This window comes from Dermacentor andersoni, unplaced genomic scaffold (assembly GCF_023375885.2).
Source record: "Dermacentor andersoni unplaced genomic scaffold, qqDerAnde1_hic_scaffold ctg00000042.1, whole genome shotgun sequence".
Lineage (NCBI taxonomy): Eukaryota > Metazoa > Arthropoda > Arachnida > Ixodida > Ixodidae > Dermacentor > Dermacentor andersoni.
Window position 1 is genome coordinate 1,806,620 of NW_027314756.1, and position 14,663 is coordinate 1,821,282.

The 14,663-nt window shown below is 46.6% G+C and overlaps 1 protein-coding gene and 1 non-coding gene across 2 annotated transcripts in view; one reads left to right on the forward strand and one right to left on the reverse strand.

The window, feature by feature from the left end:
* Positions 1 to 299: 299 nt before the first annotated feature.
* LOC126516506 (E3 ubiquitin-protein ligase E3D-like) overlaps positions 300 to 14,663 on the forward strand; it is a 31,082-nt gene continuing 16,718 nt past the window's right edge. The window contains exons 1-2 of the mRNA XM_050166636.3: positions 300 to 1,577; positions 7,657 to 7,764. Of these exons, the coding sequence (XP_050022593.2) occupies positions 750 to 1,577; positions 7,657 to 7,764 (936 nt within the window). The 5' untranslated portion in view covers positions 300 to 749. The remainder of the gene's footprint in view (positions 1,578 to 7,656; positions 7,765 to 14,663) is intronic.
* On the reverse strand, positions 1,770 to 1,841 carry TRNAD-GUC (transfer RNA aspartic acid (anticodon GUC)). Its single transcript has one exon. It is a non-coding gene; the product is annotated as a tRNA-Asp (tRNA).

The following is a 14,663-nucleotide window of genomic DNA, read 5'->3' on the forward strand; positions in this document are numbered from 1 at the left end:
TTTTTGTTTTTTCATTGGTTAACCTAGGTAGGATATTAAGCAGCATAGTAGCAAGAGCTTGGTGGCGCAAGCCACCGCCCCGTTCCAAAGGGGACGCTCATAACATCCATCCATCCATCCATGCTAAAGAAATTGCGAGATGCCCCGCCCTACCGGCGGCGCGGACAGCCAGGCAACGCGGCTGGTCTGAACAGGCGCGGGCGCTCGCCGCCTCGCCGCTTTGAAAATACCATAAATCGGGGAGCTAATATTTTCTGTACTATTTTAGATAGTTATTTTGGTGGGAGGAGGGGAGTGACAACTAGTTTAATAGGAAGGGGATACAAAGAAGAAAAAAAAAATAGGAGGGGGAGCAAAAGGCTAGGTAGCGCCAGCCACCGCCCGTTACAAAGGGTGTAGCCGCCATCCATCCATCCATCCACCGGTGTTTATTTTTTATTTAAATTTTTGGTGTTAGTGTAGACCAAGAAGGCGTGCTCGTACATAAATATCTGGTGTTTAATGCAATGGGTTGTTCGTGTATGTGTAAACTTCGCGTAGCGTGATGTGCAAGCGCCGCTTTTAATGATTGAAGCAATTGAAGCTCGCGCCTAATGGGCTTCACTTTGTGGCGCCTAGATGTCGCCTGTGTCGCACTAATACGCTAGAGACGCCAAAAAGCGCGGAGGCCGAAAGGTGGTTGTGCGAAGCGCACGTGGAATGGTGTTTGCTTGTGAGCGCGTACATTTGGTTCTATACACCTAGTGAAAATGGACTGTTCGGTTGAAGTGCGGCCCTTACTTAAACTCTGCAAGGTTCAGGCGCTTCTGTGGGACCTCTCAGGTGCCCATGTCACCACTGAATGTACGTCTTCAAGAATTAAGATCGTCATGAATGCAAAAGACTATGGTGGCAGCTGCGTTCAGACAGAGCTGGTTTTCCCCGATGACATTGTGTTCGATGTCGAGTCTATGACGAACCCCCAAGAAACCAGGGTTCTCAGGGACCGTAAGTGCGTCCAGCCGATGCCATGCCGAGAACTGACGTTCAACGTGCGTTTCCACAAGGCGGCCGGCTCAGACTCTGAGCAGAAGATGGAGCCTTTCGTCGAACCTGCAGTTGTCGCTGGAACCCTCTACTGCTTTCAGTGCGTGGAATGCGCTACGGGGATTCTCGGCGGAGGAGTAAAATTTCGCAGAGTCCTGCCGCTGCCATCCGATGATTGGAAAGAGGCGGTGGGTGAATGGTTTTGTCACAAGCATGAAACTGCAAGCAGCGATATCCTCCCCGATGTTCTCTCGCCGAAACCGGACGAGCTGTTCACGTCCGCAGCTCACTTCATTGTGCACGACAAAAGAGTTCGAGAAGGCGACTTCGACGAGCGAGACGGAAGACTGCGCTGTGGCATTTGTCACATTGTGGTTGGGAGAAAGGCGACTCCATCGTCCACAGCATTGTTTACGACCCGCGTGACAGTAACGCCTGTCAACAAAGAGGATGGCAGCACCATCGGAGGCGTCGACGCGTCTCACCTACTGAGAGGCCTCATCAGAGAGCGGCTGCAGCTAAGCATGACCTGCAGGATTGTGCTGGCTTCCGTAAGTAATCACAGCTTACACGTTTCTTTGGGCTAGTTGGGGGTGGCGGCATTGCAAGCACGTACCACAGCACGAGTAAGGAGCGGGACCGTCCTGTCGCGTTTCTCACTCGCTTGTTCGCGTTGTGTGCATGTACTTGCAGCAAGTAACTGCACTTCAAAAAAAAAAAAAGTAAAATAAAATTAAAAAAAACTCCCCGTCGGGGAATCGAACCCCGGTCTCCCGCGTGACAGGCGGGGATACTGACCACTATACTAACGAGGATAGAGTCTCCTCGCTACTAAGGTGCTTTATCAAGAGCAATGCTACCGAAGAACGACTTCCTCGAGGCCGCATGACATCAACTAGAATTTTCCTACCCAAATACATGTGGAAGCAAGGACCCTATTTACGCAGCCATTCTATCGCACTTGAGAGACAGAAAGCTGAATTCTTAGAATTACTGGATTCTACCGACTACAGGAAGCGGAATTTTTGGTTTAGGACTTCATAGTTTTATTGCGATGGCGATTTACCAAAATTACGATAAATCGGTAATGGTAAACTACCGCGCTCGAACTCTGTTTGCCGCGATGCGGAGCCATCTCGAGGTTGGAACCCCTGGAACCAGAGATAGCCTGCTCCAGCCGAACACTCAGAGCAGCTCTCACTCTAACAGCACTCTAACAGCTCTCAGAGCAGAGTAGCCTCGTGATCGAGTTTCTGACAGATCTCCTTCGCGCTCCCGGCTCGGAGTTGCCTTCGACCGCCCAGAGCTGGAGGGAGAGAGAGAGAATAAACATCTTTATTGCGACAAAACAATGGGGAACAATCTGCAGTGAGTGAAGCACGTTTCAAAAGCGCTCTCGAGCGCTTGGAAGCAACCCGTCGAATGTACTATAGGAAATTCACAAATCTGTAACTGCATGCACCAAGAACAGATATAGGAGTTCTGTCAATCGAGTCTGTTAGATCACCTTTATCTGTGCCTGTATCCAGCAAAGTTACAGCTTACGTGAATTTTTTACGCTCTTTACGAAGGCTATGGAAAAAAAAATCATACTCATAAATTAATGTCACAGTGAAATATTTTGCGCTACCGCTGCTCAACTTTAGCATCGCTCACTGCATGATTTGTACGTGTTAAAAAAATCAGTGTGACGAAGACAGATTTGGATTTTTTTTTCTCGACAAACCCCAAGTGTTACATTGAACGATTACGAACATAAAGTGCAATCATGCCACGAAAGTTGTCTAAGAACAGACCAGCGCTAAAAGCAAAAAAATATATTTTTTTTTCCCGCAGACACATAAAGCCAACAGCGTTAACATATTAGCCGTTAGGAAAACTTGTACTTCGAAATTCAGATCGTTAATTTTGCTGATGTTTTTCGAGGCAAAGTGAAATACACGTGCAAACAGACAAAACTTAGCTTTACTGGGTGCACAAAATCGAAGCTTAAAATGTATTTACGTATTCCATCTTGCATGGCTGTAATAAAAGCCTCTAAATGTAAAAATCCAAGAAATTTGTAGCTGCTTCTGCTGTTCCTAAGACACTTAAAGGGACACTAAAGTGAAAAATGATTTCTTCTGCGTCAGTAAATTACCGTTCTACAACACCAAAAACACCACTCTTACAACGATAAGACGTTTGGTTAGCCAGAAAAAGCGCAAGAACGAAATACGGGTGGCGACGCCTACTTAAGTTCCCGCACCTGGGGGCTGTGACGTCTTGGATTTTGATGGCATCTTCTAGGGCCTACTAATTATATATAGCGGTACAGATTGACTACATTGTGCTCTAAAGGAACCAAATATTAAACATACCAAGTTTCGGGAACTTTTATTCAGCCAACGCGGCCCAAATGCGAAAACATACTTTGGAATCCCTGACGTCACGCTGACGTACCGGCGCTGGGGTTTCGGTGCGAAATTCAAATACTGATACTTGGACCTTCATTTTGTCATCTAATAACCAAACTATTTTTTTTAAATGACTGCCTGCAGGGTTCTCAAACAATTCTTCATTAGTATAACTGATTTATTTTGTCGCTTTTGTGTCCCTTTAAGTTTGATAGCAATTTCCTATACTGATATACTATTTCACCCAAGTGGACACACATGTTGAAGGTGTAGATGCCGCATGGTGCTGTAAATGAACGAAATAAAAAAAAATTATGCGGATCCCTCACACTGTGGGAATAGAATTAAAGGGCCCCTGAAACGGTTCGGACAAATTTTGTAGACGCGTAGGGTACAGCAAAAGTTAATCAATCGCACCACAGTTTGTGTGAAGCGTCTCATATTAAGAGAGCTACGGACGATTACAAGTTACCCTCCTCCATAGTCGTGCATTTTCTCAACTCGTTCGCCGAGTGATCGGGGCTAAGCTCCGCCTTCACTGGCTCGTCATGATGGCACGTCGTGTCGTCGACTTCCGGTTCTCTAGGAGCGAGCGCGCTAAGCCTCTCCAAACTCTCCGCCAGCTGCTCGGCAGTAGGCCCCAAGCGAGAGCTATCGAAGCAGCGTGCGTTGCGAGCATTCTGTCGCAGCTCCGAACGTGTCTGGTATTCCGGTAACCACAGGCGAGCTGGGCGTTTCGACGGATGGCTGGAGGCATAAAATCAAGCTGATGAAGGAACTTTAGCGTAGACGTACATGAGCGACCTGATCGGTCTGCACGGTCCAGCCACCTGTTGGCGCAGTGCTTAACCAGCCAAACAAAGCGCTAATATTGCTCTAACCAAGTGCAAAACATTTTAAACGTTTACAAAAACAACTTGTTCATGATTACACTCCTGCGAAAAATTTACCCCGGCAGCAAAGAAGAATACATGTCGTTACTGTTACTGTGTGTGGTTGAGCTCTGTGCCATCAGGCGGCTGCACCGTGCAGACCTTTCACATTTGCGCTTCTGCTCATCCAGTGAAACGGCACGGTCAAACGGCCAGGCCCTGTCCACTTGCGTTTACCTGAATACCGTACTCGCGAAACGCCATTGCGGTAGTAATCCCCCGGTGTAAAGTGACGGCCGCAAACGCGCAAACCCTGGCGCCAATCGGATAGCGGCAGTCCGATGCGCTGCAGCCACTCCGCTCGTAGGCTGCCTTGCAGAGGGGCACGATGTCGCAGCTTGACATATTGCTTGTAGCTTCGTTTGGAGCCCACAACGCAATAAAGTCGAATCATGGTGCTCGCGAAAAGACTGAGATCGACTGTGACCCTGGAGCTCCCGTCAAAAGGCAGCACTTTGTAACACAAGCAGAAGACGCTTGGTGTGTGCCGGAAATGCTTAAGTGTAGTGAGAAATTTTGTTCTTGTGCATATATAAACAAATTAACTAACATTCCAACTATTACGAAGAACATTTGTTCACCATAAAGTTGCAAAAATTATTGATGACGCGCCCTGGGCAGCCAATCAGATAGCTCGCCCTACTAACGTCATTGGGGTAAATGACGTCAAATGGTAGGGGCGGCTTAAAATTCAGCCAAACAATGTGCTGCGATCGGCAGCGACGTACATCTTTAAAACCTTATAATAAATTACACGCTTTACGCGGAGCACTTAGATGGGTCAATTAATGATCACAAGGACCGACTCTAACGACTCAGTACCTTTGTACAAAATCGTTTCAGGGTCCCTTTAAGCGAAGCTTTCTGTGCTGTTTGCTTTGGTTAACGATAATTAGCGGTGATGTTGACAGCGAATGTTTAATGGCGAATGCTTAATTTCTTCAGCATTTAGTGCAATACGAGAGTGGTGAGTTGATGGTAAATGTTACCTTGCATGCATAACTGCTGTTTGTATGCGTACTACACAGAATGACAGTGAGACGTTTTTGCTTGAGGCGTTATTGTGCGCCATTGTTCATAACCTCCGAGACGGTTAGTATCGTCATTCCTTCACACGGCACGTCGCATCGTGGCAGAAGTGTTACTTTCACGGGATTATGGGGCTGTACGTGCCAAAACCACAATCGGATATGGTTACATTTGGTGGCATATCTAATGGCAGGGAGAGCAGACAGAGCATGGGTAGAACCAACGCTGCCCCAAAACGAGTGAGAAACAAAGCCTTGGCACTAGTCGCTTGCAACTCGCTGTCATGGGGGGGGGGGGGGGGGGGGGGGGTGGAAGAGGGAAAAGGGCACGCGAGAAGGCGAGGAAACGTTGCTACTAGACACGACAGTGGTTGCGCAGAAACTGGATACATTTAAGTTAAAGGTACGGTACGTTTCTCCTATTTCTAAAAATTAAACACCAGGACAACTCACGCACGGCGTGCAAACTCAAAAACGCATTAAAGCACCGTAGCGTCTGGCCGTCGCACTTCAACACTTCTGTGCCCGTCGTGGTAGCTTTGCGGCTATGGCATTGCTCACGGCTTGGATCCCGACCGTGGCCGCCACATTTCGACGGTGGCGAAATACAAAAACGCTCGCGTACTTAGATTTATGTGCTCATTAAAGAACCCCCGGAGGTCAAAATTAATCCGTAGTCTAGCACTACGTAGTGCCTCATAATCTGATTGTAGTTTTGGCACGTGTAGGCCATAACTTGAATAACGTTTAACACTTATGCCACGATGCGTTGTGCCCTGTGGGGCAATGACAATACTAGCCTTCCCGGTGGTTATGAACAATGGCGCACTAGAGTGCCTCACGCAAACACGTCTCCCTGTGCGTTCTGTGTACTACGCAGCCAAACAGCAGTGGTGCACGCAAGGTAACGTTTAACGTCAACTCGCCACTCTAGTCTTGCACTGAACGTTGAGTAATTTCAACATTCGCCGTCAACATCACCGCTAGTTGTCGTCAACCAAAGCAAGCAGCACAGAGAGCTTCGCTTGCCTCAATTCCCACAGTGCGTAGGATGCGCATAATTTTGTTTGTCGGGAATCTATGGATCGTTTCATGGTACATCTCGGCCGTGGCACGTATATACCCACACACAAGGGTATTGGGTACTTTGAACCAAAGCCACTCCATCCACGCGCCACTGCCGCTGTATAACGTACAGCAGGTCAATGCAATATCCTTCTCGCAATCCTTTCTCAAACGACCCCTTTGTGCAGTGAGGACAGCCGGCAATTTTGGCTGTTGACGCATTGTCGCTGAACCGACATCTTCGAGCCACCTCCTCTTTGTGTTGGCGGTACCTTCTGTAAGACGACTACTTAGTACTTATTGTAAGTGCTTAGGGAAAAGGGCAGGTGCAATCAGGTTTTCTTTGTCTTTTTATTTTTATTCTTTGAGGGGGTGGGTGAGTGAGGGGGTGAGGAGGTGCTTCTCGTGCACGACACAAGTTTGGAAAAGGCGCTTCAGTCGACGCCATATCGAAATTTGACTGTGCGAAATGATTGTGCGCTTATTCGCCGAATTTCGGTTAGAATGCTTCGATTTCCAACAAAGCCACGAAAAAAGTGACTGCGGAATCTTAAAAGCGGCGCGACGAAAACGGCAATTGCAAAAAAAAAAAAAAAACCACCCCACATTATGCGCATAAGAGATGCATTCAAGTTACGCACACGGTGCGCCACTTGTACCAGCCGAAAGCCATGTTTACGTGTAATGTCGGCTATTTGCCTTGCTCCTGCGCAGAAGTAACGGGATTTAATAAGTTTCACAAAGAGGGTTTCTTCTTTTTTTATTTCTTTTTTTTTTTACACAAGAGCTATATATAGCGGACAGCAGCAGGGAGTTATAAGTCGCGCGTTTGCAGTTTGTACGCAGAATAAGCGTTGCCTTTCACGTTGGTGCACAGTTTACGCACAGCCGAGAACGCCGGACTGGCGGCAGAATGTGGTGGGAACGACGAGGCGCAAGCGAGTTAGCTTGCGCGATTTACTCGGCCTGTAACGTAAGTACTTTGCTGCGACCCACTGATGCGGACTGTAATGGCTGTAGGCTCAGGAACCATTCGAACTTTTTTGAAGAGGTAATAAAGGGGCCGGCAAATGTTGAGAGCATTCTCGCGATGCCAAGACGTATTGCCACTGAATGCTGCATGCTACGTAGCTCGATTCATTGAGCGCGTCTCTCGCTGCGGTCGAGCTCGCTTACCCTAAGCTTTGTCCTCCGTGCGCACGTGCGCAGGACAAGCAGGTCCTGCTGCTGTGGCTGATGGAGACGGGCCTGCAGCACTTCTACGCCAGAGAGGTCCAGGGTAAAGAAGTGCGTGTCGACCTGCAGGTGGGCAGCAAGGTGAGCGTACCATATACTCTTAACAGCAAGTATAATTTTGTCGTGGATGTAGATTGACCAATTATAAAAAAAAAATCACGCACAAACTCGTCTACAGGAGTTGTCTAAGTAAGTGTAAGCATTGTGCCACTTGCTCTTTTCCGCGCAGCACGTTGTCATTATCAACGTTGTGAAACTTGATCCGACCGGTATAAACGGTAGCGCTGCGGCGACACGAAACTGCTGCGGACAGCGGCGCAAGGTGAATTGATGATGCAAGCAAACTACTGCAGGTGGCGGTGCCAGGGGCGCTGATGACGTTCCGATCATTATCAGCCGTTATCGCGTTTTAGCGCCACATCCATCCGCGTCGAGCCATTATCAACCGTGATCAGCCGTGCTCCAACGACGGCTGCGTATGGCGCGGGCCCTATATTGAAAGCGATCTGCGATAGGCGCAAAGTGCACCGAGTGCTGATAGCTTCGTGTGCGTTGTGTTCTCGCCGGTTAGTTCGCGTTGAAGCGAGATGCAGCACTAAGATCAATTCGCTCGCTGCTGCGCGCCCAATCTGCGTTCAGTTGTCACCATATTGAACGGTCACGCGCATTGATGTTGCTCCGTTAGTTCACCCTTCTTTCTTTAGACTGATGTAGGGACCAGGAAAGGGATTCGGTTCGTGGTCAGCTGGTCTGTATGCACGGGAAACGAATTGCGGCCTGACAAAACGCCAGTTGCGTTTAACTTCTCCTTTTGCTTCGTTATTTCCTAGAGTGACGGCTCGCCGCGACGGTGGCAGATCTTCGGAGCCATATACCGGCGATATGGGTTAGATAAGGTGGAAAATAAAATAATGCGAAACAGCGTCCATTATCAAACCCTGCAATAACCCTTAAGAGGAAGCTTTAGCTCGGGCCCAACTCCGACGCGGCCTATTCAAATACATGTAAAACGCAAGAATGCTTTTCTGAGATAACCCCTGGACTGATTTTAATAAAATTTATTGCTTTTGAGAGAGAAAATTAAATTATAGTGACTGTTGGAAGCGGAATTTCGATTTATGGCGTGAATTTTGTGAAAAAGATTTTCAAAAATTCGAAAGTTAAGAAAAGATAGACGCACGAAGTTTATAAATTAATAACTCTGCATCAAAAACAGATACTGCGGTTCTGTAAACGGCATCCATTAGATCATTCAAAGTCGACAAATTCGATACGTCAATTTATATCTTACGTGAAATTGTTACGTTGTGTACAAGGGTTCTGCAAAAGCTGTATTTCCATATTACTGATTTCTTTTCATATTCATGTGTAACATATAAATTTTGTCCCCTTTAGACGTAATATCAGACGCAATTCACATATTTGTGATTTTATTTTTCCTTGCTGAGTTAGAGAGTTGTAAACTTGATAGTTTCGTTTTCTGAAAATTTTGGATTCTTTTCCAATCTTTAATAAATAATTGACTATCTAAATCAAGAATTGGAAACCAACAGTGACTAGATTTTAAGTTTCTCTTTTAAATGCAACAAACCTCGTCAAATTTGGTGCAGTGGTTGCCGAGAAAAACGAATTCTCCTTTTACGTGTATTTAGATAAGATCAACCGAGCTAAAGCTTCCTCTTAAACCCATAAGCAATATGACTATCACCCGTTACCTCGTCTGGCTTTTCCCTAATTGTACAGCACTTTTCGTGCAAAATTGGCGACTGGAAACAAGAGTCGCTATGAATTGAGAAATTAAGCTTTATACTAAGGGAGAGAGCCAATTAAGGCAACAGCCAAACAGGAAGGAAAAGCGAATAATAACGAATTTAACCGTTGTTTATGAAACTCTTTATGGACCAACATCTCTTTATTTAAAAAAGAAGCAGAGAAAACGCCGCCGTAAGTGGAGAACAATTCCGTGTGTTTAGAATGACGCTTCTACAGTTATCAGTCGAGCCGCCTGACATAGCCACTTCTCTGCTGTGCCTATGTATAGGTGTTTTTCTAACCTTCCGCGGTGGGCGTAGTACGTCTATGACGGCAGCGTCCTACGCTCTACACGGTTGCACTGAACTGGCAGCCACGCATCGTTACACAAATTTCCAAATAACAATACGAGTCAGTTGTGGCACTTAACTTGGTAGAGCAGTAAACGAGGGATCCAAAAGAACTGTGGTTGTTCCGCAAATATATATTCCTCTATAATTATTCCAGAGCTAATTCAAAGAACGCTGCTATAGTCGGATACAACTGAAATCTGGAGTGAAGCCCTCATAACCGCCACGCCTTCATAACCGCCAGCCACTGTTCCTACCGTGAGGCTGCAAATAATTCGTACTTCAAACTTTTCCTGTTACCCAAGTGAGGCGGTAACCACAAAAAGAAAATTTTTATCGCGTAAACTTATACGTCTTCCCGCGCCTATTATAGTAGAATGCCGAATGCCTAATTCTTTACTGAACTGAAATAAAATGCATGCTTCGCTGCAACTATACAGTATATTGTCAAGTTGCACTTCAGTTGGCAGTGAAGTTTTATGAGTAAAACGGGCTCAGCAGTGAAATGAACTGTACCGCACACTTTTGAAGATTTAATTAATTAATTATGGAATTTAACGTTCCGAAACCATGAGGCATGCCGTAGTGGAGGACTCCAGAAATTTGGACCACCTGAGGTTCTTTTACGTGCACCTAAATCTAAGTACACGGGTGTTTTCGCATTTCGCCCCCATCGAAAATGCGGCCGCCGTGGCCGGGATAGGGATTCTAGCCCCGTGACCTCGTGCTTCGCAGCCCAACATCATAGCCACTAAGCAACCATGGCAGGTAGACGTTTGAAGAGTGAAATGCTCAGACTCCATACACTTTGTCCATGTCTGTTGCACACCTAATTTTTTCCGTCGATGCAAAGGCTCTTCAAGAACAGCAGACGCTCCGGAGGTATCAAGTACGGCGCCATTTTGAAAAGGCCGCATGAAGACCATTTTGTTTGCTTCTGTGATTGGCTGGCGGAGCAACATAACCTCGCGTGGTCCTTGTGCCTTGGTTGTCAACTGCTGTTCATTTTTTAATAGTTATATGCTACCATAGAAATGTTTATTTTACACTTTCGCTTTCATAATTGTTCTTGGCAGTGTTCTTCCTGCGCGACTCCGTTTGATGTGGTTCCTTGCTTGCCTAGTAAAGAAGAGGTGTATTTCACAGGCGTACCTGTGAGATACACCTTATTTCATTTCTCTTTTTCGGATTTACGCGTCTTTATGGTGAGTGGCCGGCGTTATTCACATTTGTACTAGCCCTCCCCCCCCCCCTCATTTGTATAGAAAAGTTACCTTGGGTTGCCCCCCCCCCCCCCCCCCCCCCCCCGAAAAAATATCCTGCGTACGTGCCTGCTGTACATACAGATAGCGAGTCCGTCACAATAAGAGCTAAGGGGTCATTTTGGGGGAGTTTTCGTAACACTAATATAATCGCTAATAATTCTGCCTGAAATATAGGTGAAGTCGGAAAGGCGAAGGGAGTAAGACCATTGAAGAGATTCAGAGAAGATCCCCACTCCTGCCTTCTCATAGCACACAGAAGCGTCAGTAGCTATTACATTGTCAGTGGTTTGCTGGTGTAGGTGGCCGTGAAAGATATTAATTAAATCTCGCCTTGGTAATAGTTTAGCATGATTTGGAAATATGTCCTCGAACTCAGTTTTGAGGTCTGTTAAGGCATCATTTGAATGGCAAACTTGGCGTATGGACACATTCAATTTTTGTAACTGTGCTTGCACAAATATTATCTGAGGACTGTGGAATCTCGACCACGATACTTGAAAAAAAACTCAGACGGTTCAGTGATAAATGCATATTGCGTACGTCATTTTAAAAAGTCATAAATTTTTAAAAATGCCTGAACCGTAAGCATGTAGAATCTGCAATCTAGGGTGGGTATATGAGCTTCCTGATATAAAACAGCGTCGGCAACAAATCTAGGTAGCACGAGGCATGACCGTAGAGCTTCTCTTTCTCAAAGTATGAGAGGTAACATGAGCCGAACATACATTTTATAAATCATCAGTAAGGTATCCCTGTGTAGTACAGAGCGACGGTGGCTGAGCCGGCGGAGCATAGCTACGGCTCGTTCTGCCTTTGTTTTGATATGTTCAATGTGACTTTGTGACAATGTGACTCCGGAAATTTCGACCACCTGGGGTTCTTTAACGTGCACCTAAATCTAAGTACATGGGTGTTTTCGCATTTCGCCCCCATCGAAATGCGGCCGCCCTGGCCGGGACTCGATTCCTGCGACCTCGTGCTTAGCAGGCCAACACCATAGCCACTGAGCAACCACGGCGGGTAAGGTCTTAGGTTGTCTAGCTGATCTTTTCTTTAATAGTGGTATAATTTTAGCTACTCTCACTCTCTTGGCACCCATGAATTCGTGAGGGAGAAATTTATTATGTTTAACAGGTCCTGAGGCGCATAATCAAATAAATCTTTTAGCATTCCTGTTGTAATTCTGTCTGGACCGGGGGCTGACGCCGGTAACGAACTAATAATGCCTTCAAGCTCTGTCGCTGTTACCGTTATAACGTCGTCTCTCAAGGCAGGTTTCTTTAGTCCTATCGGCAATTTATCTTTTAAACGTCGCGCAAGTCCTTGAGCAATTTTCTCAAGTGATTCTGATAATTATTTTGTTGATAGAACGACAGATTCAGCATTCACGAACGCCGGTATTGGGGGCGAGCTCCACCACTGGAAAAGCTGGCGCCACCGTCGGCGTGACGTGGCATGAGGAATCACGTGAACACAGCGGCCGCGTCGGCTGCTTCAGAAGCGCCGAAGCGAACTGAAAACGAAAGTTTAAAGTCCTACCTGCGCTGCGCTTCTGATTAAATGATGAGGATTTCCCGCCTTGGTTGTCTGCTTGACAGCATTTGAAATCACTACAATAGGTAGTGGCTGCCTTTGGAGGCGTGCAGCATGGTAGGCTACTGTTCGGTGCCGCAGTGCCGGACGTACGCAACGGAGCCCGGTATCAGCCTTATTCGCACGTAGCCGCAGAACAAGAAGCTGTGTGAAGCTCGGCTCAGAAAACTTACAACCGGCAGACAGCCATTGGCTACAACTCGGGTATGCAGCAAGCACAGACGCGAGGAAGATTTCTGCTACGGCGCCGGGTCCGCTCTGTTCCGTGAGTAGCAGAAAACGCGCACTGAGACGCTCGCCCGCTGCCCGGCTAATGTCATGGCAGTTTGGTCTATGAACTTGTTGATGCTAGATACTGGTAAGTTCACTGGAACGGAAAGGGAGCGGTAAGAAGCACATTAAAAAAGGCATGGCATATGGTCATGTCTGTGTTTTGAATTAATACACTGGATTACGAAAAAGAAGCAGCGTGAAATCGCACGCTGAGAAGACCGATAAACATACACTGCGACGCAACTTGCGAAATAATATTGACACGTCCAAGAATTTAGAAGAAAAAGAAAAGATTGAATCGTCGCGTCGAAGTCTGTATAACGAAATTATTTTTGAACAGCTCTGATAACATCCACGCAACAATGGTTGCTTGTGTACTGTCAAATGCTCATATTCTGCGGCCTAAAGCTCACAGCCTGGTGCGAAAACGCGCACGCAGCGAAAGCGAAACATTGTGCGCGGACATGCATGCAGACTCGCAGTCGGTCGCTGCGAACCCGTGCGATCGCTGCATTGAGGCTTCATTCTGTTATGCTCCATCTGGTTATACAGACAGCCTACTATAAGAACATATCTCACATAGATTGCTCTTAGCATTTGCCTACCTTTCACGCGAGAAGCCGGTTCGGGAGACCCCATCGCGACGACCGTGCGCAGTGACGTTCACTGTACCTATTCGGTAAACAGATAGCGTCTGTAAACGATTCTGTGCTTTCAGTTTGCCCAAGATTATTATTTCGACGGTTAGAAACTTCTCTCGTTTTGAGAGTACTTACAGAAATGTACAAGAGGGCTGCCGCATGGTGTTTTTATTGAGCGCCGTAAGCCAAACCTATAAGGAGCGCGCCGCGTGATCCCTCATACTACGCAAGGGAGGCGCTTCCGACAAATGGCGACTCCGTAACTCCTCGCCCCCAATATCTTTACGAGGTCGAAGAAATTTAAACAGGGCTTTTTTATTGCTGGACTTCGAAATGTATGTGTAGTGCGTGGAGTCATAATCCTCCTTAGCTTTTGAGACTCTTCGTTTAAATGTAGTTGCTATATATGTATAATCAGCCCAATTAACAGGACATTGGTTGTATAAAAGTTTTTTCCACGCAGCTTTTCTACGTCTAAAATTTTGCTCGCAGTCAGAATCCCACCAGGGACAATATGATCCATCCTTAGTGGATTGCACAACAAATTGAACTTTTTTTGGTGACTGTTTTAGAATTGAGCATAGGCTCATTGCTTTAATATCCCTCTCCATGCCCTCTTCGGCGTGTAAAGCTGACCTTAACGCACTTTAAAGTTTTTCGTCATTAACAAAAGTGCGCACATTACTATCTGAACTAGTTAACGGGGTAAGCAATTCAAAAATGATAGGGAGGTGATCACTGTTAGTTCCGAAATCTACAGTCTTCCAGGAGGTGACAGACATGCTCGAGGTAGCAAACGTAAGGTCTAGGGCAGATCGCGACTGACCCCGAACGAAAGTATGTGCTCTCGAATTTTCCTTTTGTTTTCTCTTGTTGCGCCGCGCGTGCTTGTTTCTCCTCGACGTTGTCGTCTTCCATTCAGCACTGAATTCGCCTCCGCACAAGCAATCTGTTGTCCTCTTCTTTCTCTTCTTCCACCACGGCACTGTTTCGCGCACTTCACTGATCACAGTGCCACGTGGAGCGAGCACTTCCAAAAGTAATAATCGACCACCAGCAAAAAGTATTGACCTTCGTGATGGAACAGGTCTGCGCCGACTTGTTGC